The following is a 26,219-nucleotide window of genomic DNA, read 5'->3' on the forward strand; positions in this document are numbered from 1 at the left end:
CAAGCTGGAGGGCCTCGAAGATGAAGACCCAGACTAGGGAGTTGGGAATTATAGGGTAAACAAGGAAACTGTGTGGTTATCTTTCTTGGTATTATGTTAATCAGGGCCTTGGGCTGGTGCCCAGCTTTACTTGGAGGGAGGGACTTTAAACAGTGCAGTCATAGGGGCCGGACTTCATTTTGTGTGTACTCATCACTGTCCTCAGGAACCAGGAAACTGCACAGAAGGTAAGTCCTCTTCTGTTTATTTTCGGCAACTATGTTTTCATGAAAGCTTGATCCTTAAAGAGTCGTGCCTGCTGAACAAAAGTTGTGATTCTCATAAGGTGGCAGCTGCAGTAAAACTGCCCAGGCATCAAAACTCCCCTCCCCAGCTCTATGCCTTCAAGTCCCAGTGACCCCCAAAAGTCCTGATCCCAGAGCCACACCCAGTCGAGTGAAAAGGGGATTGATAGTTGACCATTTCAACATTTGGTTTCCGAGAGAATTTAGATCTATGCAGGTTATATGGGAAACCTGAAGGAGAGCTCAAGTACGGTAGGACATCATGTCTGGCGTTACCAGAAGCTGTCTCTGAACTGTCATCTAGACTCTAAGCTTGTTGTGGGCAGGGAATGCATATATCAGTTCTGTTATATTGTACTCTCCCAAGCGCTTTGTATAGTGCTCTGCACACAGTGAGTGCTCAGTAAATACTACTGATTGATTGATTACCCCTTGTTTCACCATCTGGCTTCAGTTTCTCTCAGAAAGGTCTGCTGGGAAGGGACAGACCCAAATCTCCACAAAGCCCCTGGAGGTTGGAGTGGGATGAAGCCAGACTGCAGTCAGTGTCCACGAATCCCAAACTGGATCGTGGGTGCCCTGGACTAGTCCAGAGGCCTCAACTCTCATTTTCTCCTGAATCCGCACAATCTTCTGAAGAACTTTGACCTTGACCGGGCAAGGCTTCGGGCTGGTTGTGATGCAGTTTGTCAGGCACTGACCTGGAGTGCTTCTTCCCACTTTAGGTGAAGTAAATAAAGCTAGATAAATAAATCTGGTAAGAGTGAGTTTTTTTAGAAACTCACACATCTTGAATGGGTTCTCCAGCTAACTGGGTTTCATACAGTAGCTATTAAATAATGGTGGCACTCCACAAACTCAATCCGCTTATAGTTCGGGGGGCCACCATTTACAGTGGCTGGTGAATGATTGCTTATGCAACATGAACAAGTATATTCAGAGGTCTAGAACTTGCCTAATCAAACTGCCTTAGGTAAGACTCTGGAGTTCAACCTTAAAGTTACTTGGCAGCCAGAGCTGGGAGCAGAGACAGGAGGGTGTGTGTTTTTACATGTCGGTATTATCCAACATCTTTAGCTGCTAGCTGGGCTTCCCTGCAAAGGACTGGCCTGGTACACAGCAACGTAGGGACTCGTCAATCATTCAATAATATAGTAATAATAATAATGATATTTGTTAAGCACCTACTATGTGCCAGGCACTTTTCTAAGCACTAGAGTAGATACATGATATTCAGGTTGGACACATCCCTGTCCCACATAGGGCCCACGGTCTTAATCCCCATTTTACAGATGAGGGAATTGAGGCCCAGAGAAGGGAAGTGACTTGCCCAAAGTCACATGGCAGACAAGTGGCAGAGCTGGGATTAGAACCCAGGACCTTCTGACTCCCAGGCCTGTGTTCTAGCCACTAGGTTATTGATCACTTACTGTGTACAGAGCATTCTACTAAGTACACTGTACTCAACCCAAGTACCTGTTTACCATCTGACTGGACGATTTTGCAAGACCATAATCAGGCAGTGAACACAAATCAAAAGAAAGCATTTTCATTTCCATTGAGAAAGGGCAAGACGCACCCATTAAAGTCCAGGAAATGAATTGACTGGAATCTAGGGACAGCCCCGGGCGGCAAGAAAAAAATAAACTCACGTTGAAGATCCAAAAGGAAACAGGTTTTGCCAAAGCAGAAACCGTAATATGTAAACATATAACATCGAGAAGCAGCATGGTCTAGTGAATACAGCGTGGGCTTGGGCATCAGAAGGATCTGGGCTCTAACCCCAGATCTGCCATTTGTCTGCTGAGTGACCTTGGGCACGCCCACTTAACTTCTCTGTGCCTCACTTGCTTCATCTATAAAATGGGGATTAAGTCTTTGAGACCCATGTGAGGCATGAACTGTGTCCAACCTGATTAGCTTATATCTACCCCAGCTCTTAGTTCAGTGCCTAGCACATAGTAAGCACTTAAATGTAAAAACCAAAATAAATAAACAAATAAATAAATAAAACAAAACATGAATGCTTAAGTTAAGAAATCAAGATAGCACCTACAAAGAACATGAGACTTGAGTGTGCATTCTAGATAAGGGTATAGTGTTTCTTGTAATTTGGTTTCAGTGAATTTTCTCTTTTCTTTCATTTTTAGAGTCTTCCTTTGTCTGGGCTGCTGGCCTCTATTTACCATCTACACATCTATATTCAATACACTACTAATAATTGTGGCATTTGCTCAACGTTTACTCTGTGCCAAGAACTGTACTAAGTGCTTCCTGCAGCTAGTGACTTGGCAGTCCTGTGTCCATATAGTAATCAATCATATTTATTGCACACTTACTGTTTGCAGAGCCCTGCTCTAAGCGCTTGGAGGGCTTATTCTCTGCCCACAACAAGCTCATAGTCTAGAGTGGGAGACAGACATAAATATAAATAAATAAATTATGGTTATGTAATATGTATGTAAGTATTTTGGGGCTGAGAAAGGGAGCAGGAGAAAAGGAAATGAGGGCTTAGTCAGGGAAGGTCTCTTGGAGGAGATGTGCCTTCAACAAGGAGTGGAAGGTGAGAAGAGTAATTGTTTGTCAGATATGAAGAGGAAGGGGGTTCCAGAACAGAGGCAAGGCATGTATAGTAATGATTAATCATTATAATTTTTACAAAAAGCTTACTCTATAGTAGAAGTAGTATTTATTAAGCACCTACTTGTAGGCAGAGCACTGTAGTGAGCACTGGTGAAATCACACACAGGTTGGAATCAGACACTATGCTTGGCAGGGAAAGGTTTGGGAATAGACACAAACGGAATGATGAACCAGTATAAATACCAAACTGACAAAAAAGACAAACTTCAGAGTCCAGCAAGTCTGGGGCAAAGAGTACCAGCAGAGGCCTCAGGGTGCAGCCAGCCCAGGTCAGCTAGAGTCTAGTTTACAACCATTTCCAAATTTTCAAAAATGTGAAAAGGCACATTGCTGTCTGGACCAATCACTACGGGTGCGGCACTGTTCTAAGCGCTGGGGTAGATAGGAGATAATCGGCCAGGGTGCTGTTCCTGTCCCATATTCAGGTTTCTCCATCTAGAGTTGGGGAGACAGCTACCTTAGCCCCATTTTACAGAAAAGGCAACTGTGACCCAAACCAACTAAATGACATGCCCAAGGTCTCACCATGCCCTTTCTACTAGGTAACATTTCTTAATGGGATTAAGACTCTGAGCCCCACGTGGGACAGGGAATCTAGCCAACCCAATTATCTTGTATCTACCCTAGTGCTTAGAACAGTCCCCAGCGTATAGTAAGCGTTTAACAAATACCATTATTATTATTATTGGTAATAGGCTGATTTTTTTTCAGCTGTGAAACAAAAATAGAGAAGAATTTCTTTCAAAACGATCCCTAAACCTTTTACCCCAAGGCATAGTGTAGTTGCACTCCAAGTTACCTTTGCCCCCCATCTCCTTACCTTTCCCTTCTGTCTCCTTCCTAATAATAATAACAATAATATCAGGTATTCATTAAGCTCTTATGGTGTGCCAAGTGCTGGGATACAGACAATATAAGCAGACCCCTTTGCTAAGCCCCCTTTCTCCTCAGCCCCACCCAGCATTGCCTCGCTTTGCTCCCTTTTCTCTACTCCCCTCCCCACCCCACCACACTTATGTATATATGTATAATTCTATTTATCTATATTGATGTACGCGAGGCTCAGTGGAAAGAGCCCGGGCTTGGGAGTCAGAGGTCGTGGGTTCGGATCCCGGCTCTGCCGCTTGTCAGATGTGTGACTGTGGGCAAGTCACTTCACTTCTCGACAACCTGATTACCCTGTATCTACCCCAGCGCTTAGAACAGTGCTGTGCACATAGTAAGCGCTTAACAAATACCAACATTATTATTATTATTATTACCTCATCTGTAAAATGGGGATTAAGACTGTGAGCCTCACATGGGATAACCTGATTACCCTGTATCTACCCCAGAGCTGAGAACAGTGCTCGGGACATAGTAAGTGCTTAAAAATACCAACATTATTATTATTATTATTATTGTTATTATTAGCAAGACTCAGTGGAAAGAGACCGGGCTTGGGAGTGAGAGGTTGTGGATTCTAATCTGGGCTCCGCCACCTGTCAGCTGTGTGACTTTGGGCAAGTCACTTAACTTCTCTGGGCCTCAGTTACCTCATTTGTAAAATGGGGATGAAGACTGTGAGCCTCACGTGGGAAAACCTGACGACCCTGAATCTCCCTCAGTACTTAGAACAGTGCCCGGCACATAGTAAGCGCTTCACAAATACCAACATCATTATTATCACTTATTTTGCTGTATCTATATCTGTAATTCTACATATTTAAATTGGTACCTGTTTACTTCTTTTGATGACTGTCTCGCCCCTTCCACGTCTGTAAGCCCGGTGTGGGCAGGGATCTGCCTCTCTTTACTGCTGAACTGTACTTTCCAAGTGCTTAATACAGTGCTCTGCCCGCTAAAGACAATTGAATGAATAAACACGAATGAATGCTGCTTCCAGCTCCAGCCTGGCTCAGTGGAAAGAGCCCAGGCCTGGGAGTCAGAGGTCATGGGTTCTAATCCCCCTCATGCCACTTATCAGCTGCATGACTTTGGGCAAGCCTCTTCCCTTCTCTAGGCCTCAGTTCCCTCAGCTGTGAAATGGGGATGAAGTCTGTGCGCCCTAGGTGGGACACCCCGATTAGAACAGTGCTTGGCACATAGCAAGACTGCGAGCCCGTCCTTGGGCAGGCACTGTTCTTGTCTGTCTGTCTCTCCCCGATTAGACTGTAAGCCCGTCAAAGGGCAGGGACTGTCTCTATCTGTTACCAATTTATACATTCCAAGCGCTTGGTACAGTGCTGTGCACATAGTAAGCGCTCAATAAATACTATTGAATGAATGAGTAGTCTCTATCTGTTGCCTAATTGTCCATTCCAAGCGCTTAGCCCAGTGCTCTGCGCATAGCAAGGGCTGTATTCGATTAGACTGTAAGCCCGTCAAACGGCAGGGACTGTCTCTCTCTGTTGCCAACTTGTTCATCCCAAGCGCTTAGTACAGTGCTCTGCACATAGTAAGCGCTCAATAAATACTATTGAATGAATGAATAAATAGGATTGAATGAATGAATGAAGAGCAAAGGCCGCCATTATTATGACAAGAGGCCTCCTCACGCCTCTCCGTCGGGGAAGGGGGGGAGGGCACGTGACCCGGAGATCAGCCAATAGGGTTGCGGCGCGGAAGGAGCCCCGCCCTTTTCTTAGCCAGGGCCTAGCCTGGGGGAGAGGCCTGCGGTGAGAGAGGGCGTAGTGGGGGGGGGGGTCCTGGCGACATCTTCCTCTGTCGCTATGGCGGGAGAGAGGAGGGGGTGTTCATCATGCAGGGCCAGTAGGCCGGGGAGGAGAGGATGGGGGAAGACCCTCGGCCAGGGTGGGCCGTTAGAAGGCGTTCCTGGGGGGGGGGGGCTGCTGAAGGACCGGCCATGCCCCCCCCCTTTGCTAGCCTTGAAGCCCCATCCAGCGCCGGGCGCCCCCTAGCGGCCCTCAATAATGTTGGTATTTGTAAAGCGCTTACTATGTGCAGAGCACTGTCGTAAGCGCTGGGGGAGCGCCGCCGACTTCCCTTTTTTTTAAAGCCATTCTGACAGTTGGTCACGTGTGGCCCGGACTGCTCATTCATTCATTCACTCATGCGTATTTATTGAGCGCTTACGGTGTGCAGAGCGCTCTGCTAAGCCCTTGGAAGGTACAGTTCGGCAGCACAGCCCCCGCCCAACAACGGACTCCCAGCTGCAATGTTCAGGCGACCCCAGGCCCGCCTTGGGAGGCAAGAGGGTGGACGGGGTGGATTTAGGACCCGTTGCCTGCTGTCGTCCCACCCCCCAGAGCCAAGGTGACGACGGAGGAAGCTAAGCGTTTTGGTTTTGTTGGGGTTTTTTCCTTCCTCTCCCTTTGCGTAGTTGCTCGGAAGCCATGGATAAGATCGTCCTGCGAGCCCGGGATGCGTTCGCTTCGGGTCGGTCCCGTCCCGTGAAATTCCGCATCCAGCAACTGAAGGCCCTTCAGCAGATGGTCAAAGAGAAGGAGAAGGAGATCCTCGGAGCCATTTCAAGAGATCTAAATAAGGTATTTTCTTTCCCTATAATTCTCCTGCAAGCTCCCTTGGCGGACATGCTTTAGATTTAGATCTTTAGATTTAGATCCCCGATTAGACTGTAAGCCCGTCAAAGGGCAGGGACTGTCTCTATCTGTTACCCATTTGTACATTCCAAGCGCTTAGTACAGTGCTCTGCACATAGCGCTCATTAAATACTATTGAATGAATGCTTTAGAGGTAAAGGGGGACTTTAGGAGTGGAGGATGTGTCCTAGCTGCCTTCTGAATTCCCGACCTGGCCTGGGTGGGATATGGGGGGCCCTGTGATTGGGCCAGGATCAGATCGGATCAGGATTGGATCAGGATCTTGTGGAGATATTGTCCTTGTGCCTTGAACCCCCATCCATATAGTAATAATAATGGTATTTGTTAAGCGCTTACTATGTGCAAAGCACTGTTCTAAGCGCTGGAGGGATACAAGGTAATCAGTGCCCCACATGGGGCGCACAGTTTTAATCTCCATTTTACAGATGAGGTAACTGAGGCACAGAGAAGTTGTGACTTGTCCACAATCACACAGCTGGCAAGCGGCAGAGCCGGGATTCGAACTCCCAAGCCCGAGTTCTTTACACTGAGCCACGATGCTTCTTACTGCTGAGGGTGGGGCTAGGAGGTGAGGGTCGCCCCCTCTTTCCCCTCACCCCCCAGTGATCAGTATCTTTCCCCAGTCCCTGCCCCTGGAAAGGAAACAGTGATAATAATAATGATAAACATGGTATTTAAGTGCTTACTGTGTGCCGGTCACTGCATTAAGCTTTGGGGTGGATACAAGCAAATCTGGTCAGATGTAGTCCTTGCCCCACATGCTGCTCACAGTGATAGCGGAGAGGAGGAAGCTTGGTGTAGCTGGAACAATTTTTTCTTTTCCAAGAGTGTGAGTATGTAATGTGGATACCCCCAAATAAATTGTCAACCCAGCAAAAGTGTTTTTTGGTTTTCCCAAAGTGCTTAATATAGTGCACTGCACACCATGTAATGTTGGTATTTAAGTGCTTACTATGTGCAGAGCACTGTTCAAAGTGCAGGGGTAGATCCAGTGTAATCACAGCCTTAATCCCCATTTTACAGATGAAGTAACTGAGGCACAGAGAAGTGAAGTGACTTGCCCACAGTCACACAGCTGACAAGTGGCAGAGCTGGGATTCGAACTCATTCATTCATTCATTCAATAGTATTTATTGAGCGCTTACTATGTGCAGAGCACTGTACTAAGCGCTTGGGATGAACAAGTCGGCAACAGATAGACAGTCCCTGCCGTTTGACGGGCTTACAGTCTAATCGGGGGAGACGGACAGACGAGAACAATGGCAATAAACAGCGTCAAGGGGAAGAACATCTCGTAAAAACAATGGCAACTAAATAGAATCAAGGCGATGTACAATTCATTAACAAAATAAATAGGGTAACGAAAATATATACAGTTGAGCGGACGAGTACAGTGCTGTGGGGATGGGAAGGGAGAGGTGGAGGAGCAGAGGGAAAAGGGGAAGATGAGGCTTTAGCTGCGGAGAGGTAAAGGGGGGATGGCAGAGGGAGTAGAGGGGGAAGAGGAGCTCAGTCTGGGAACGCCTCTTGGAGGAGGTGATTTTTAAGTAGGGTTTTGAAGAGGGAAAGAGAATCAGTTTGGCGGAGGTGAGGAGGGAGGGCGTTCCAGGACCGCGGGAGGACGTGACCCGGGGGTCGACGGCGGGATAGGCGAGACCGAGGGACGGCGAGGAGGTGGGCGGCGGAGGAGCGGAGCGTGCGGGGTGGGCGGTAGAAAGAGAGAAGGGAGGAGAGGTAGGAAGGGGCAAGGTGATGGAGAGCCTTGAAGCCTAGAGTGAGGAGTTTTTGTTTGGAGCGGAGGTCGATAGGCAACCACTGGAGTTGTTTAAGAAGGGGAGTGACATGCCCAGATCGTTTCTGCAGGAAGATGAGCCGGGCAGCGGAGTGAAGAATAGACCGGAGCGGGGCGAGAGAGGAGGAAGGGAGGTCAGAGAGAAGGCTGACACAGTAGTCTAGCTGGGATATAACGAGAGCCCGTAATAGTAAGGTAGCCGTTTGGGTGGAGAGGAAAGGGCGGATCTTGGCGATATTGTAGAGGTGAAACCGGCAGGTCTTGGTAACGGATAGGATGTGTGGGGTGAACGAGAGGGACGAGTCAAGGATGACACCGAGATTGCGGGCCTGAGAGACGGGAAGGATGGTCGTGCCATCGACGGTGATAGAGAAGTCTGGGAGAGGACCGGGTTTGGGAGGGAAGATGAGGAGCTCAGTCTTGCTCATGTTGAGTTTTAGGTGGCGGGCCGACATCCAGGTGGAGACGTCCCGGAGGCGGGAGGAGATGCGAGCCCGAAGGGAGGGGGAGAGGACAGGGGCGGAGATGTAGATCTGCGTGTCATCTGCGTAGAGATGGTAGTCAAAGCCGTGAGAGCGGATGAGTTCACTGAGGGAGTGAGTGTAAATGGAGAACAGAAGAGGGCCAAGAACTGACCCTTGAGGAACTCCAACAGTTAAAGGATGGGAGGGGGAGGAGGCTCCAGCGAAGGTCCAACTCATGACCTCTGACCCCTGAGCCCTTGCTCTTTCCACTGAGCCACGCTGCTTCTCATGTGCCCCTGAATTACCACCAAGTGTCTGTTCATCAGAAAGTACTTGCCCAGAGTATCTGTGTGACCTTTGGAGTAACCGTTGGATATCTCATGGCCATTTAGTCATTTTTTGATGACCTGTATTTCACAGAGTGAATACAATGCCTACAGTCATGAAGTCATAAGCATCCTTGGGGAGATAGACCACGTGCTGGAGAAACTTCCTGAATGGGCCGCCCCAGAACCCGTGAAGAAGAACCTCCTGACCATGATGGATGAGGTCTACATCCACTCAGAGCCACTTGGAGTGATCTTGATTATAGGGGCTTGGAACTATCCTTTTGTCCTTGTTCTGCAACCATTAATAGGAGCCATTTCTGCGGGTATGGGACTTACCTTTTTGGTTTATTGGGAGGGTATTTTTTTTTCCTCAAATGGATGGTTTGGACGAAAGGTATAGAGTAAGTGAGTAGTGGTTTGGTTCTTGGTTGTTACTGACTTACCCCAGAAACCTATGCCTTGACAATATCTGACATTTTCCTAATTCTCTTCTGCTCAAGTGCACAGTGTATACACTGACCCAACTCATCATATTATAAAGATCTCAAGATTCAGTGGTCTCAGCAAGGGTCTGCTGAGTTTCCAGCCCTGTTGCAGGGTGATCTCAGGGCCTCAGTTTCTTTGTTCATTAAAAGGCCCTGATGGTAATAGCTACCTCGCTGCGCTCTACTTCTAGATGTTTTTAAAGCACTTATTAAATGCCATTGGCTATATTAGTCAACTGTGCAGACTCCAGAAAAACAACATGCCTGCTTGGGGCAGGCGGGGCTGCCTGCTGACAAAGAAATAGGGCGGAGTATGAGGAGATTAGATTTCTGTGTGGGAGCTATCAGAGCTCCTTTCCACAGGGACCCGGGGAAGTAGGAGAGGAGGCTGCCTGCCACTCCCAAAAGGATGATCAATATTATCCTTCCCTAATCATAAATGTAGTCAAAATAAGCAGAAGAGATAAACATTCTCTCCCATCCCCCCATCACAACCCCTCATCACCCCACACACCCAAATTGAAATCCGTGTAACCCAGGGCTTTCTGATGGAAGGAGGTGGTATGAGGTGTGGAGAGACAGAGCTGTATTCTGAGTTTTTGCAGTCAAAGAGTAAGATTATAGGCCTGGTTTTTTTATTGTTTAGGGAACGCTGCAATAATCAAGCCATCTGAACTGAGTGAAAACACAGCCAGTCTCTTGGCCAAGATACTCCCACAATATTTAGACAAGGTAAGTAGTATACTTCCTCAAGGTATTTGTATATTGAGGCCAACACTAATCTTTCTGCTTGTGTACATTGAGGTGGCAGAGAATCCCATTTTAATTTGCAAAATCCTCATAACAGAGTTAATCAAGGAAGTAGACCAGTAGACTGCCTTAGGAAGAGAATCCAGAGGAATCAGACCATCGCTATTGTGCACTTTGGTGGGGTAGATACACCTTTTCATTTGGCTCCAATTGTATTTGTGAGCTGAAAATAGTGTCATGTGGTTCAGTGGGCCTTCAGTTCAAAGTCAACGCCGCCAAAGGAGAGGGCTCAGTGGTGATGGGAGGCCATGTAATTAGAACACTGAAATGAACCTGGCTCAATCTGCCATACAAGTCACACAATCTACACTGAAAACCCAGTGTGTACATGCTGTGTCATAGTCAGGGCATCTATTCAGCTCTCAGTAAGTAGATTCGTAATAATGCCCCCTTACAGATCCCACTCAGAAATCTCGGGTATAATAACAAGTCCATAAACCTCAGGAGGTCCCCAGTTCTGAGATGGCTCTTGGCCAGCTCTGTGTTAATAGGTCTCTTGGTGCTCAATAAGAGGCCAGATGTTGAATCACAATTAATCTGGGACTGTGTAGTTTTACTGTACAGCCTGTTTTTACTCCTCTCCCCCTACTTTTTTTTCCCCTAAATGGTTACCAGTGTGTCAGATTTCATCATGAGGAAATTTTGAAAAGAGCCTCAAAAATATATTCACAGTATATACAATGTCAGGATTATACTTTTTCTCCCCACTAAAATTCTGAGGCTCCCATTTCTGTTCGTACCAGCTCTCTGCCTTTTCCCCAAACTCTGGTGGATTGAGCAATTGAGAATTATAACACTACTACATACTATTTTGGTAACCCCACCTTTTCTGTTTCGGACTTTCACTTTTTGGAGGAGAAGAGAAAGAACTGGGAGGGTTTCTGAATCTTAAAATTCTGACTGCCAGTGATTCCCCTATCACCGTGGACCTACTTTAGCCCTTCTTCTACCCCCTGTCCACTGAAGGTCTGGTGATGACAGTGGTCCACAGAGAAACAGGGATAAATGAGTCTGTTTTGTCCCTACCCCACTAAGGACCATCTTAGATGTGCTGCAAGTCTGAGGAGTACGAGTGGCTGCTGGGGAGCAATGACAGGAGATCCCAGTAGATGAGGAGAATATTATCATCTCTCTTTTCAGCAGTGAAATGTAAAGCAACATTTGGAAACGGGTCTACTAGGAAAGGGAGAGTGAGCGACCAAAAAACGGAAAGGAAGTGTAAAATTTGTTACCCCAGACTTCTGCCTGCTTCTTTCTGTTTCTCTTAGGAGTTGTACCAAGTAGTTAATGGTGGTGTTAAGGAGACCACTGACCTTCTGAAGGAGAGGTTCGACCACATTCTCTACACGGGAAGCACCAGCGTCGGCAAGATAGTCATGGAAGCCGCCGCCAAGCACCTGACCCCTGTGACTCTGGAGCTGGGAGGGAAGAGCCCCTGTTACATTGATAAGGACTGTGACCTTGATATTGCTTGCAGGTGAGACTCACTCTCTGGGGTTGGATTTTTTGCATAAGGGACTAGGGCTAGGTTTAGAGGTACTGCTGCTCCTGCATTCACTGGCGTCAGTGGTATTAATTGAGTTCCCACTGAGTGCAGAGTTCTGGACTGTCCGGGGGTGGAAGGGGTATACAACAGGAGCCTAAAACTGCCCTCAGGAAACATGCAATTTAAGAGTGTTATTATAGTGCTTCCCTCTATTCTAGATCGGTGAGTCAGTCACCGATTGCAGAAGATGTGCAGAGGATTATTCTAAGTACTTGGGAGAGTACAGTAAAAGTAGATGATGTAAATTCATCATGGGCAGCGACCTGTCTGCTAATTCTGTTGTGTTGTACTCTTCCAAGTCCTTAGTACAGTGCTCTGCACATAGTAAGCGCTCAATATGTTCCATTGATTGATTGATGTGAACACCCCCCCACCCCCCCCCCCCCCCCGGCTCTCAAGGAGCCTACTGTCTAAAGGGAGAGACCAGAAAGACACAGCCTGTTGATTCTCCTCAGAAAAAATGTCAAAACTGCTTTCAGAAGTGGGAGAAAGCAATGCAAATTATGTAAATCAAGGTATTCTAAGGTGTGTAAACACAAGAGGTAAGTGACATGATTATCAATTCAGGGAGAAGATGGGCTTTCAGGAGGGCCTTGAAGATGGGGAAAGCTGTGGTCTGACAAGATGGGAGAGCAGTCCACACAACCAAAGGGGTGAGTGTGATACAGTTAGGGGTGGAGGTAGGGAGGAGTGAAGCCACTCAACTGGGGTGTAGTGAGCAGAGAGTGGATTAGGTAGGAAAATGAGAAGGACATAGCTGATGGTGAACCTGAAAGCCAGAAGTTGGGAGCCATTGCTTTAGATTATGGGACAGGCACCGTGTCTGAATTAACCTGCAGGTTTTCTTTCTAGTGATTTGTACAGTGGGTGCACCTCATAGATGTTACTGTGGATTGTGCAGCTCTGTTACGCTCAGTCTTACTCATCAGTGCAATTAGGATTCACTTATACTGCAGAGCAGGGAGACAATCCTCCAGAGGGAAAGAGAAATTGCCGTTTTCTCTCCTTTATAAAGCCTCTCAAAGTCACAGTGTGGGGGTGGGGAGGGCATTTTGCCTGGTCGAATGCCTTCATCTCCATTCCTCTTTAAAATGGAACTGTAGAGGGTACAAGTCCAACGTTCCCTCTTAATGACTTAACCCCTGAACACCCTTTTGACCCCTCCCCCTCCAGTGCCTTCCTTTCTTATCTTGAGCTGGACTAGATCAATATCTGGGCATTCCTCCTTTGAACTTTGGCCTTCTTTGGTCATTCCTGAGCGGTCTCACTGGCAAATCGGTCCTCGGTCCCCAAAAGCATTTCTTCACGAGAGTATTAAACAAACACTTATCCCGTAATGAGAATGTGTTAGGGACATCCTCTTTAAAGATTGTCTCCTGATGGTTAACTTTATTTTCCTCCCTTTCCCAAAGTAATATTTTGAAATTTAAGCAGATCTCCATTGTTTCCACTTAAACCTGTCATTTAGCTTCCCGGGCCTGAGACTCAGAAGGTCATGGCTTTTAATCCCAGCTTTGCCCCTTGTGTGCTGTGTGACCTTGGGCAAGTCACTTAACTTCTCTGGACCTCAGTTACCTCTTCTATAAAATGGGGATTGAGATTTGAGATTGTGAACCCTACGTGGAACAAGAGACTGTGTCCAACCTGATTTGCCTGTATCCTTCCCAGCGTTTAGTACAATGCCTTAACAAATACCATAATTATTATTAATAATGACTGTTGGCATGGGAGGGGTACTAATGTCTACTTTCAGCAGTGTTTGTAAGTCTCCAGGACTTATGCTGACTGATCGTTTTCTGATATCATGATCAATCAGTGGTATTTTTTGAGTGCTTACTGTGTGCAGATCACTGTACTAAGTGCTTGGGAAAGTACAACACAACAGAGTTGGTAGAAATGTTCCCTGCCCACAAGGTGCTTTCAGTCTACAGGGAGTCAGACATTAAAATAAACTAAGGATATGCACATAAATGGTGTGGGGCTGAGGGGGTGAAGATCAGGTGCTTAAAGGGGACAGATGCAAGTGCATAGATGATGCAGAAGGGAGTAGGGGAAAAGAGGGCCAAATTGGAGAAGGCCCCTGGAGGAGTTGTGATTTTAGTAAGATTTTGAAGGTAGGGAGAGTGGTTGTCTGGCATATATATAGGGGGAGGGAGTTCCAAGCCAGAGGGAGGAAATGGACAAGGAGTTGGCAGCGAGTTAAATGAGATAGAGATACGATGAGTAAATTGGCATTAGGATGGTGGGGAGCATTCATTGCCCAAGCAAGGGGTTTAGTGAAACCTTTCTTGGGATGGGATGGAATGGCCATCTTTCACTTTACACTTGAAGAAAGAACTGATTGGACATCAAATACATTCTTAATGTTATTGTATTAGTTAAGTACTTATTATGTGTCCAGAATCCATCTACGTGGTGGGGTAGATAAAAGTTATGAGGTTGGACACAGTCTGTGTCCCACTTGGGGCTTACAGTAGGAGAGAAGAGGGAAATAAAAGTTGGCCATCCCTTCCTGGCCCATAAGTTATGTCCTTTTGGCTTCCACCATCTGAAAGGAACTGCCATTTGTCCCTCCAGTGCGACCAGGAAAGGCTGCATTCTCACCTGCCAAACACGGTACCTGGTTTGGCTCTCTCCATCTGGAGCTCTGGAGGGGCCCAGGGCAGGCACGTGGGGCCCTGCTGGGGCTCTGGGGCCTGAGGTGGGCAAAAATTGCTGATCGTGTCCTTAGGCAGCTTCAGAGCCTCGCTGGATCCTGACACCAGCCTGAGTTTTGCCATCCCTGTGGGAGAAGAGGAAAAAAAAATCCAGTGGGTGGGATTGGCTTCTACAATGCCTTCAAGAAGGCACCTGTGGGCAGTGTGTGATGGGGGTGAACATTTATTCTCAGCCCACCATCCACCAGGACTGGGGACTGTTTCTTACCAAGCACTTGGTTGGACCTGCATTTTTCTAGACTTGAGCAAGTCCAGCTCCTTCCTCTTGTTGTGGGACAGCTATTTGAACCAACTGCTAAAGTCTAATGATGGAGGCAGAACCTGCACAGAGAAGCAGCATGGCCTAGTGGTTAGAAAACAGGCGTGGGAGTCAGAAGGACCTAGGTTCCAGTCCCAGCTCTGTCACTTGTCTGCTGTGTGATCTTGGGCAAATCACTTCACTTCTCTGTGGCTTGGCTACCTTGGTGGTAAAATGGGGATTTAAACTGTGAGCCCTTGTGGGACAGAGGCCTGATTAGCTTGTAGCACCTACCAAAAGCCAAAAGAGATTGTGGTGCGGAGAGCAGTTTCCGTTTAGAGGAGTCTAGAGAGAATATCTGCTCTTGTGATCAGGCAAAGGGTTATTATTCAGGAGGGCCAAGTTATTCTCTCCTGATCTCTTTTACCTTTCCCCCTTTAACTCTTGCCCGTGACCAGAGCAAAGGTCACCCGCTTCCATCCAGGCTTCCCTTCCCCTTCCCTGCCTCTGTACTCTGCCAGCTAGGCAGCAGGCTAAAAAAAACAACAGAAGGCAAGAATCTGTTTGTGCTGGCACTGTCCTCGACCCTCACCAAGTTTGGCAAAGTAGGAGACCGAAACTCTCCCCTGGGGAATGGGGCAACGTGCGGCGTTGGTCTCTGCCTCAGGTGCCCAGAAGGCTGAGCACGACCCCGAAGATAAATATCAGGCTGGGCTGTAGTGCTGGTGCAACGGAAGCTAACCGGGGACAGGTTGGTTCCCCCTGAGCTTATGCCTGTTTCTTCCTCAGGCGCATAACCTGGGGAAAGTACATGAATTGCGGGCAGACCTGCATCGCCCCTGACTACATCCTGTGTGAGCCGGCCATCCAGAACCAAATCGTCCAGAAGATTAAGGAGACAGTGAAGGTGAGGGCTCCTGCTGCTCCACCTTGCTTTATGAGCATGTGGATCTGTGGGTGGGCAGTGGGGACCCCATAACCCCATTCTTCAGCCTGCGCTTTATGGTCCTGACCTTGGGGATTACAGGTGGAGTTCTTTTTTAATTGTCAGAAATGGGTGGAGCTGGGAGAATTGGGGAGGTGGGGTGGGGGTGTGTGTGAGAGAGATTCCTTAATAAAATTGGGCCCAGGCCCAAAGGGGAGCTTTGATTAACAGCTGTTTGGTGTCAGGGGCTTGGCAGCTCCCTAAAATTCCTCCCTCTTCCCAATTACCCTTGTGATGGCCTAAGTACTCCTTCTCCTTTGTTTATTGGACATCCTGTGCCTGAGGCTGCTCTAGGCAAAGCTATTCCAGGAAAGGAATTCTGTGCAGCGATTCCCATTTCAGAGTAGCCTTCATCAAGGGCATCTCTATCCCTCAACACTATCTGCCCCTGCGAAGTGCCCTGGAAGGTAGAGGTAATTTATTTGGCGCCACAGACCACCAGTCCTCCTTCAGAGGCTCCCCGAGCATCACCATGTCCGCTGGATTGATGACTTGTCCTGTAGTCCCTTGGGGCTGGAGACACTGAGGGAGGGAGACCCTCAATCCCGAGCTTATCCAGGCTAAGCATTTACTATGTGTCGAGCAACATACTAAGCACTGTAGATATAAGATGGACAGGATGGACACAATCCCTGTACCACATGGGCTCGCAGTCTTTAAGTGGGAGGGAGTACAGGTACCGTATCACCATTTTCCAGGTGAAGAAACTGAGGCCCAGAGAAGTGAATCCAACATCACACATTATTGGTTTGCAGTCGTTCAACAAGTTGCTTCCTCAAGATTTCCCAACAAAAAGCATGCTGAGTCAGTCCCCTATTGGGTTTGAGTGGAAATATGACTGGAAGCTTACTGTTAAATGACTACATTTAGATGTTTTTGTTTATAAATGGGGGTTAATTTTCTTCTGGGAAGCCTCCACTATTGTGTGAGGTGTGGGTGTGTTCACCTTGTCCATCACTGGAGAGGTTGGTACCCAGTACTTCTGATCACACCCACAAAGGGTTCTGGGGGAGTACTATTGTTACTATTATTGTATTTAAGCGGTTACTATGTGTCAAGCACTATTTTTTTCCTTCTTTTATGTTATTTGTTCAGTACTGCCCTTTTTTCCTAGGAATTCTACGGAGAAGATATCAAAAAGTCCCCTGACTACGAAAGGATCATCAACGTTCGCCACTTTAAAAGGTTAACCACTTTGCTCGAAGGACAGAAGATAGCTTTTGGAGGAGAGTCAGATGAAGCTACCTGCTATATCGGTATCTTCTTTTTCTTTCTCGCTTTGGGAGAAGTGGATATTTTGGCTTTTCCTTATGCTACCATTCCCTATTAATTCCTGTCTCCTCTAAGGCATCCTCTGTTTTAGCTGCTTTTGAGTTATTGGGACAAGTTAGCATTCATGGTGGATTTTTGTTGCACAATTATTTAAATACTTTCCCTAGGGAGCTGGAGAAGCAATATTGTCTAATGGTCCTGAGAGTCCAAAGGACTTGGGTTCTAATCTCAGCTCCACCACTTGCCTGCTCTGTGACCCTGGGCAAGTCACTTCATTTTTCTTTGACTCAGTTATCTCATGTGTAAAAAAAGAGGATAATGACTGAGAGCTCCATGTCGGTCAGGGACTGTGTTCAACCTAATTAGCTTGTATCTGCCCGAGCCCTTAGTTCAATGCCTGGCACATAGTTCATACCTGGCCAGTTTCTGTTCCTCCCGAAGACAAGGTGAATCTTCCACACCAATTTTCTGTTCTTCTAACACCCTTTGACCCATGGGACTGTTTCTTTTTCATTACAGCTCCAACTGTCCTCACAGATGTGAAGCCAGAATCCAAAGTGATGCAAGAAGAGATTTTTGGTCCAATCCTCCCATTAGTACTCGTGAAGAATGCAGATGAGGCGATAAAGTTCATCAATCAACGAGAAAAGCCCCTGGCCTTATATGTGTTTTCCCGTAACAATCAGGTATCTTTTGGGATGATGCTGAGCTCTGTTTTAGCTTTAAGTTTACATTTTTCACCTAGAAGAAAACTCTGTTTGAGCCTAGCCACTAAGCTTATTTATTGAACGCCCATTCTGTGCTAAGCACTTGGGGAGACTACACTAGAAATAGAAGTCACACTTCCTGTTCAAAGAGCTTACAGTCTAACAAGGAAGAAATTAGGAAATGAACATAATTTACAAGTAGGAAATTTTCCAATAGTAGAGTGTGAGTTGGTATGTACAAGCATGCAACGAGGGGTTTGATTTGGCAAGGAGGAGACCGTTGGTGAGTGAGGATAATGTCCCATTTCCTTGAGTGAGTTTTCATCCTTTGGATCAGGTGACCATGAGTCATGACTCATCTGCCTCCATTTTTTATGGTATTTTTTAAGCACTTACTATGTACCAGGCACTGTACTAAGTACTAGAGTAGATACAAGCTAATCAGGTTAGATACAGTCCCTGTCCCACATGGGGCTCACAGTCTTAATCCCCATTTTACAGATGAGGTAGCTAAAGCCCAGAGAAGTTAAGTGCCTTGCCCAAGGCCACACAGCAGACAAGGGGTAGGCTGGGATGAAAATCTAGGTCCTTTTGACTCCAAAGCCCATGCTCTGTCCACTAGGCCACGCTTCTTCTCTTTGAAGTAGACTGGTCCAAAGGGAACCTGGATGGGGGCAGTTTGACTTGCTCAGTCCTGAACTTGATTTTTCCATTCTAGAAAAAGGCATTTAATAATACCACTTGTGGAATTTATTAAGTACTCCTTGGGTGCCAAGTACTGGGTAATGTTAAAACCATGGGAATGAATAAGCCATGAGGTGAAATGAAATTTTTGTTTGTTTTTTGGGGTTTTGGGTTGGTTTTGGGGTTTTTTTTGTTTCTGTTAATCATATTTGTTGAGCACTTAGTATGTGCCAGGAACTGTACTAACTACTAACTGCTAGGGTAGATAAGACACTTTAGACCCAGTCGTTCCCACCTGGGATTCATGGTCTAAATTGGAGGAAGGAGGATTTAACCTCCATTTTACAGATAAGGTAACAGAGGCCCAGAGCAGTTGAGTGACTTGCCCAAGGTCACACAACAGCAAGCGGCAGAGCCAGGATTAGAAGTCAGATCCTCTGACTGTCGGGCCCGTGTTTTTTTCCATTAGATCACGATGCTTCGTAAATCTAACTTACGGAATAGTTTTGTTAGATTCAGAGTTTGGAAAGCCCATTCCAAAGCTGGAAGGGGTAGCCTCTCACTCTACCTAAATCTGACAAAGAGGACTGGATTCTCTGTCTTCCTCCATTAGAGTCTCAGCTAATTGAGGGCAGGGGAACGCTCACTTTATTCTGAACTTTCCAAATACCTTTTACCAGGTACTGCACCAAGTGGGCACTCAATAAATGTCACCGCTTCCGCTCTTTTGGGAATAAGCCACTGAAAATACCAAATTCAAGAGTAGGAAAATGGCCAGAGTGAACGGCTGCCCAACCAGTGATACTAGATGGGGATCACAGAATACTGATCGGTTGAAAGGCATAGGTGGTGAATGCTGGAGATTATGTAATCAGTCCTTTGCCTGACAGAAAAATGTGTGTGCTTTCTCCCAGCTGATTAAGAGAATGATAGACGAGACCTCCAGCGGCGGGTTCACCGGCAATGACGTGGTTATGCACTTCACTCTCATCTCTTTACCATTCGGAGGAGTTGGTGAGCACGAAACTGTAAAAAGGGGGTTAAATATCTGTTCTCCCTTCTACTTAAACTGTGAGCCCCTTGCGAGACAGGGACTATGTCTGATCTAATTAACTTGTACCTACCCCAGCGCTTAGAAGTGTTCGACACATAGTAAGCACTGAACAAATGCCATTGAAAAAATCAGAGGTGGTAGAACCGGGATTAAAACCCAGATCCTCTGATTCCACTAGGCTTCGCTGTTTCCCTGCTGCTATCTTAACTTTCCACATAAAGAAAGCTGGGAAATGCCCACTTTGGCTTCAAACCCCCCCACCACACACACACCTACCCCCCCCCCAAACCACCAGGTGCATAGTCAAAGACTAACATTTGGCCAAAGATTCAACTTTATCAGGGTCTTAATGGTAAATATGAATTCTGGGAAGTTACTCGTGTCCCCATCTCCCGTCCCCCAAAATCAGACCTCCACTTGGGGGAAAGAAAAGCTTCCCCTTTCCTGGCCCATCCTTCATGTAGTAAGAAAGTGAAAAGACCTTACCTCACTGTTAGGGCAACCTGTAACTCATTACTGTTTACTGAACCTCATGTTCAGTTTGCTCATACAAACTTTCTCTGGCTGTATTACTGACTGGTTAGGGCAGCTTGTCATAGAATGCAGAGCAGGTCCTCAGTAGTCCCCATCTGACTTCAGGAAATGTGGCCAAGATTATGTCTTTGGCTAGGGAACAGTTGTACCTTCCTATCCTGGGAGAAAATCTGCTGATAAAGTACTCCTGAGAAAAGGTGTTTTCCTTTTTGATCCCATGAAGTTTTTAAAATTCCAGTTTAGCTGACATTCCCAGCGTGCACTTTAGGAAACATCTATTGGCCTCACTTTGGCCATAATATTGAAAGTATTAAGTGCCTACTCTATTCCAAGCACTGTGATAAGCACTACGATCGATACGGCTGACCAGATTGGTCACGGTTCTTTACCTTAGCAAAACAAGTGAAATAAAACTCTTTTTTTCCCCCTCCCTCTGTAACTTTCAGGTAACAGCGGAATGGGAGCGTACCATGGGAAACACAGTTTCGATACCTTCTCCCACCGCCGTTCCTGTTTAATCAAGGGCTTGAGAGGAGAAGTTGCTAACAAGCTCAGATACCCGCCTAATAGCCAATCAAAGGTGGACTGGGCAAAAGTTTTCCTATTGACACGATTCAATAAAGGGAAAATGGGTTTACTTTTCCTTGCTTTCCTGGGTGTGATAGCAGCTGTGATGTGGAAGGTGAGTGACAACTTTTTTTGTCATTGAAATTTTGTCTGTCGTTCCGCAGGGCCTGTCTGCTAGGACTCTTCTCTTTGCCTCTCTGCTATTCTAAGGGCTACTTCTTGCCCACTTCCTCTCTCACACTGACCCTTTCTCAGGAGCATGGGAGAGTTGGGGCTTGTTTTAAAAAAGAGCCAAAGCTTGACATTCTGGCATATTTATCCAGAGGGGTTTCCTGTCAAGGCAGAACCTACTCCTAGGAGAAGCTACAAATGGAGCGGCTGCTTCACGTTTTCATTTCGGCATGTCGTAGGGAAAACGCAGTGTGCAGTGGTTATATGCTGATTAGTGTGCTGGTGGCTGGTTGATGATGAGTCTCTGCCCTTCTGCTGCTATTGGATTTGGGTAGCTTTTTTTTTTTTTATGGTATTGGTTAAATGCTTACTATGTGCCAGGCACTGTACTAAGTGCTGGGGTAGATACAAGCTAATCAGGTTGGACTCAGTCTGTCCCACATGGGACTCACTGTCTTAATCCTCATTTTGCAGGTGCGGTAACAGGCATAGAGAAATGAACTGACTTACCCATGGTAACACAGCAGACAAGTGGCAGAGCCGGGATTAGAATCCAGGTTCTTCTGACTCCCATCTTATGCTCTATCTACTGTGCCATCTTGATTCCCAAATCATTTTAGTCAAAATGATCAAGACACAGAGGGCAGTTGGGTTTGGGCCATTAACAGCTCTGTGCAGTGCTGCCAGATGTCCATTCATGGGAGCTTTTTTGCCCCTGAGGGCAGCAAGGAGGGGGTGTCTGCCTCTCGCCTGCTGAAGCCTAGACTGCCTGGGAGGGAAGAGCCAAAATCCTGAAGGGAAATGCATCAAGGATGACTGCCCTTAGAAAGGCAGTCCACCCGTTGGAACTATTTTAAAAATTTATGGATGGGTTGGAATCCCCCTGTTCCATCCTTGCCTGGGGAGAGGGATGCATTTTAAATCATTTGGGTTTTCTCAGAAATACCAAGCGACGCTGAGGCGGCAGGCTCTGTGGGTTTAGCTGGTAGCCCCCCAGAGGCGTTGGTTCAGTAAACAGTGATGAGCTACTGGTTGCTCTACCAGTGAGGTAGGATCTTTTTGCTTTCTTTTTGCATGAAAGATGGGCCGTGGAGGGGACAGCTTTTCTTTCATTCATTCATTCATTCATTCAATAGTATTTGAGCGCTTACTATGTGCAGAGCACTGTACTAAGCGCTTGGGATGAACAGGTCGGCAACAGATAGAGACAGTCCCTGCCGTTTGACGGGCTTACAGTCTAATCGGGGGAGACGGACAGACAAGAACAATGGCACTAAACAGCGTCAAGGGGAAGAACATCTCGTAAAAACAATGGCAACTAAATAGAATCGAGGCGATGTACAATTCATTAACAAAATAAATAGGGTAACGAAAATATATACAGTTGAGCGGACGAGTACAGTGCTGTGGGGATGGGAAGGGAGAGGTGGAGGAGCAGAGGGAAAAGGGGAAAATGAGGCTTTAGCTGCGGAGAGGTAAAGGGGGGATGGCAGAGGGAGTAGAGGGGGAAGAGGAGCTCAGTCTGGGAAGGCCTCTTGGAGGAGGTGATTTTTAAGTAAGGTTTTGAAGAGGGAAAGAGAATCAGTTTGGCGGAGGTGAGGAGGGAGGGCGTTCCAGGACCGCGGGAGGACGTGACCCAGGGGTCCATGGCGGGATAGGCGAGACCGAGGGACGGTGAGGAGGTGGGCGGCAGAGGAGCGGAGCGTGCGGGGTGGGCGGTAGACAGAGAGAAGGGAGGAGAGGTAGGAAGGGGCAAGGTGATGGAGAGCCTTGAAGCCTAGAGTGAGGCTTCTTTCCTCCAAGTGGAGTTTGGGGGAGCCGGGGGGCGGTGGGGGGGGACCCATGAGGCAGGGTCCATACCCCACCTCCATACCCCCAAAACTTGTCTCCTTCACAGGCTGGAGACTCAGGTTCTTGGCCTAGTTCCACCCACCACTTTTAAAAATGTGGATTTCAGCCCCTGGGACTAGGGGGTCTGGGCAGAGGGAATATCTAGGGTGTTTGCAGGTGGATGGATGGCTGTGACCAGAGGGAGCGGCTGGAGAGAGAGAGATCCAAGGGATTGGAAAATTGTAGTACCTGGGGGGGCTGTGCAGATCCCTCCCTCTGTGGCAACGCTCAGGTCATTTCCTGTCCCCAGTCGAGGTGCCTGCCCTGGAAAACTTCCTGAAAACCGGGGAGGTCCAGATTGTCCTTTGTGTTTTGTTCACCGTTTTACTCTGGTGTGAAAAGAGATAGGAGTTTAGACAAATCTTAGGAAAATCTCCACACTATACTCCGTGACTGGTGATGGTAGGGACAGATCCACGTCTAGACCAAATTATTCTCCATCTGCTCCAGTCTTGATGGCCACACTGTGAAGGTATTTATGGGAGAGGGATAAGAGAGCCTAGGGGGAAGAAAGAACAAAGCTCGCAGTCTTCTCTGTTTCCACTTCTTCCTTTCTCACATCCCTCTATGATTTGAACATATAACTCCGGTCACTCATGTAACCCTTATTCCCCTTTATTTGAATCTATTTACTGGGGAGGGTGGGGAAGGCAAAGACATGTTTTTCTTCCTTTGGCCCTGCTGCCTTGCTACTGTTCGATTTGCTTTGCTCTGAATGTGCTATTTAAAATTTAACATCGGAAAGGCAAGACCATTTTCATAAATGGGGCTGGAGCCGACTTATTTCTTCTATCACTGACTCAACTAGAATAATATTTACTGAGAACTATGTGAGCCATTTTTAAAACTGGATCTCTTAGTTTCAGCTGCATCGGTAATTTACAGTCATTAATAGATTTGGGTTATATTTAGTTCTATTTGAAAACTTTCCGAATTGGTTGAGGGAAGGGTACCCTGCTTATTGATTGTGAGCTGCTGTTCGCTTAGGGAGGAGGCGTGGCCTTAGAGTTATGAAATGGACTTCTTTTGCTTGTTTAAGAAGTGACATTCACTAAGGGTCTAAAGATTATTAGTATTTGCACAGTGTATAAATAGCATTCTGAGGATGCAGCTTATGTACAAGAACTAATCTTTTTCTTTTTTTAATCCTTTTGTCCTTCTTACAGATGGCACACAACTGAAGAAGCCCGAAAGGGGCCTTCGAACTTATCCCCTTCCAGTCCGGTTCCTATATTAATTATTTTAAATCATCCCGAAAATATTCCAGATGTAAAGATGCCCATTCTCATACCAGCCAACCAAAAGCAGAAACATGCCATTTCTTAGAGCAGGCAGCTCTCTCCCTTGGTCAAAGTTGATGCAACCTGGGTCAAGGGGTGCCTGCCTGCTAATATCAGGGGTCAAGTCAGGGAAGGTCAGCAAGAACAGCTTCAAACACAAGTCAGCACCTTCCTGGCAAGCTTGTTGTTCCCAGCGGGGTGGGAGAGAGCCCGGAGTCCAGAGAGGGCACAGGAGCTGGTACTAAGTCCATCTTCCCCCCTTCCTCCCTGAACCCCAGTTTTTTTTTGTAGTATTTAACTGCTTCTGCAAGTTAATTAGATTGAACACAATTGTTCCACTTTCTATATACAACCTGATTTGGACTGGTCCTGCCCTCCCATAAGAAACCCAACAAAAGGAAATAGCCAAACGCTCTCCGGCCTGCTTTTCTGACCTCCCGCTGAGCAGTCATCCGTCCTTCTGAACTATTTCCAGAACTTGTTTCCACTTCCTATCGGGTCTCAGGCTTCACTCGTGAAAACCTGGTAGACTCGTCGGTTTGGGATCGGTCCTAACAATAGTAACTTGCTGCTGATGCTCCCGCTAACGAGGCTACCTTGAAGCTTTTTGGGGCTTCGGGAGGCTGCCTTAAGGTTGTGCTACCTCTCACAGACAAGGTTTTGGGGTCACACTTTTGGGGTTACACTTACTCTCTGCAGTTTTCTAATCCCAGGATATCGAACAGGCCTCAGCTGGGGGTGGGGGTTCTTGGTTCTCGACATTGGCTCATCTGGGCTTCACGCTTGCATTTGCTGGCAGAAAGGCAGCTCCACTAACACCTGTGCTTCTGAAAGAATTGGGACAAGAGAAGAGACTCTTGGGCTCTTCCATTCTGTGAGGTAACCAGATCAGTTAATCCCTAGCAAGTGAGCTGAATAACCGGTTTTAACGAATGGAGTTAATGATTTAATATTTTCTACCGCAATGGTCAATTTATAAAAGGCTTTGAGGACTGTGAAAATTAAACTATATTTTTACTGCTGTGTTAATTGTATATGATGTTTGCTGTCTCTAAAGATATTTAATAACTGAAGTATATTCAAAATATAGTCACTGTAATTAATAAAATGGAAACAAGGTTTTGTTAGTATGTGATTATTTACAACCCCTCTTGGGTGAGATAGACAGAGACATCTTAAAAAAGCAAACTACTGGTCACAGGCATCTCTCAGCCAAACACTGACTTGTTGATCTTTAGCTTCAGCCTTCTTAAAGCTCAAACCTTATTTCATTTGCATTGGTTCGCAGTACTCATCTTCTAGCTGAAAGAGAACTGGGTGGCTTTCAGCACCTTTGCTTTGCGTGAGCCCCTGTGCATGCACAAACTGAAGTTTCTGGTGATCCGTGTGCTCAGACAGGCTGCTGCCTTACTGGTGTTGCCCATGTTTGTGAGGTGGCCAGAAAGGCCGGTAGGTGACTAGTGGCCTTGAGATTTTACCATCCACCGCCTCCTCTTCCTTAGTTTTTATGAAGATATCAAACCAAGCGGCCCTACCCCCTAGGTTCTGGGGAAAGAGTTCTGACAATACTCCACCGTTAGATCTTGGCCTCCTAGCATACTTTTCGGTGTAAATCAGGAGCACTAGGCAAGGAAGTGGTAAAGTCATCCAATTTACACCCCTCTCCGCCCACCACACCCCAATTAGTCTTTGGAGCAGGTGTCACCTTTCAACACTGGAAATGTTTGTCTCAGAACAGCCTCCGCCATGGCCCTCTGACCTCTTCTGATGTTGATGGTTGACTTGGTAATAATAATAATGGTGGTATTTGTTAAGCGCTTACTCTGTGCAAAGTACTGTTCTAAATGATCAGCTGACCTGCCACCAACTGAAGAGTTTGGGTTGATCTTCGGTTCAATGATTAATCTTAAATGGTTTACGGAGCCAAGCCTGGATCAATTAATGAACCGTTTTAATTTGGGAATGTAGCCTAATGGAAAGAACACAGGCCTAGGAGCCAGAGGACTTTGTACTAATCCTGGCTTCACCACTTACCTACTGTGGGACCTTGGCCAAGTCACTTCACTTCTCTGTGCCTCAGCTCCCTCATCTGCAAAATGGGGATTCAATACCTTTTCTATCTACTTAGACCTTATGTCTTCCCCAGTACTTGGTACAGTACTTGGCCCATGTAAACACTTAAGTACCACAATTATTATTATTTT

At 46.7% G+C, this 26,219-nt stretch overlaps 1 protein-coding gene across 3 annotated transcripts; it reads left to right on the plus strand.

The window, feature by feature from the left end:
- The first annotated feature begins 129 nt into the window (after positions 1 to 129).
- On the plus strand, positions 130 to 25,137 carry ALDH3A2 (aldehyde dehydrogenase 3 family member A2). 3 transcript variants are annotated; one of them, XM_029082544.2, is made up of 11 exons: positions 130 to 227; positions 6,250 to 6,415; positions 9,167 to 9,398; positions 10,207 to 10,292; positions 11,639 to 11,847; positions 15,661 to 15,778; positions 16,971 to 17,112; positions 17,648 to 17,814; positions 19,434 to 19,533; positions 20,554 to 20,789; positions 21,786 to 21,923. In XM_029082544.2, exons 2-11 carry the CDS (start codon positions 6,263 to 6,265, stop codon positions 21,825 to 21,827), a joined length of 1,485 nt encoding a protein of 494 aa, XP_028938377.1. In that variant the 5' UTR covers positions 130 to 227; positions 6,250 to 6,262; the 3' UTR covers positions 21,828 to 21,923. The 3 variants fall into 3 exon arrangements, with proteins under 3 accessions (XP_028938377.1, XP_028938376.1, XP_028938378.1); XM_029082543.2 differs by lacking the exon at positions 130 to 227 and adding an exon at positions 5,511 to 5,584; XM_029082545.2 differs by lacking the exons at positions 130 to 227; positions 21,786 to 21,923 and adding exons at positions 5,513 to 5,584; positions 23,902 to 25,137.
- The last annotated feature ends 1,082 nt before the right edge of the window (positions 25,138 to 26,219 follow it).

This window comes from Ornithorhynchus anatinus, chromosome 17 (assembly GCF_004115215.2).
Source record: "Ornithorhynchus anatinus isolate Pmale09 chromosome 17, mOrnAna1.pri.v4, whole genome shotgun sequence".
Lineage (NCBI taxonomy): Eukaryota > Metazoa > Chordata > Mammalia > Monotremata > Ornithorhynchidae > Ornithorhynchus > Ornithorhynchus anatinus.

Excerpts from the sequence above, each read along its gene's own strand:
- ALDH3A2 (XM_029082544.2), top strand. The coding sequence starts at position 6,263 with ATGGATAAGATCGTCCTGCGAGCCCGGGATGCGTTCGCTTCGGGTCGG. Across the intron at positions 10,293-11,638 it reads TCCCACAATATTTAGACAAG|GAGTTGTACCAAGTAGTTAA; the intron begins GTAAGTAGTATA and ends TGTTTCTCTTAG. Across the intron at positions 20,790-21,785 it reads TAGCAGCTGTGATGTGGAAG|AAATACCAAGCGACGCTGAG; the intron begins GTGAGTGACAAC and ends GGGTTTTCTCAG.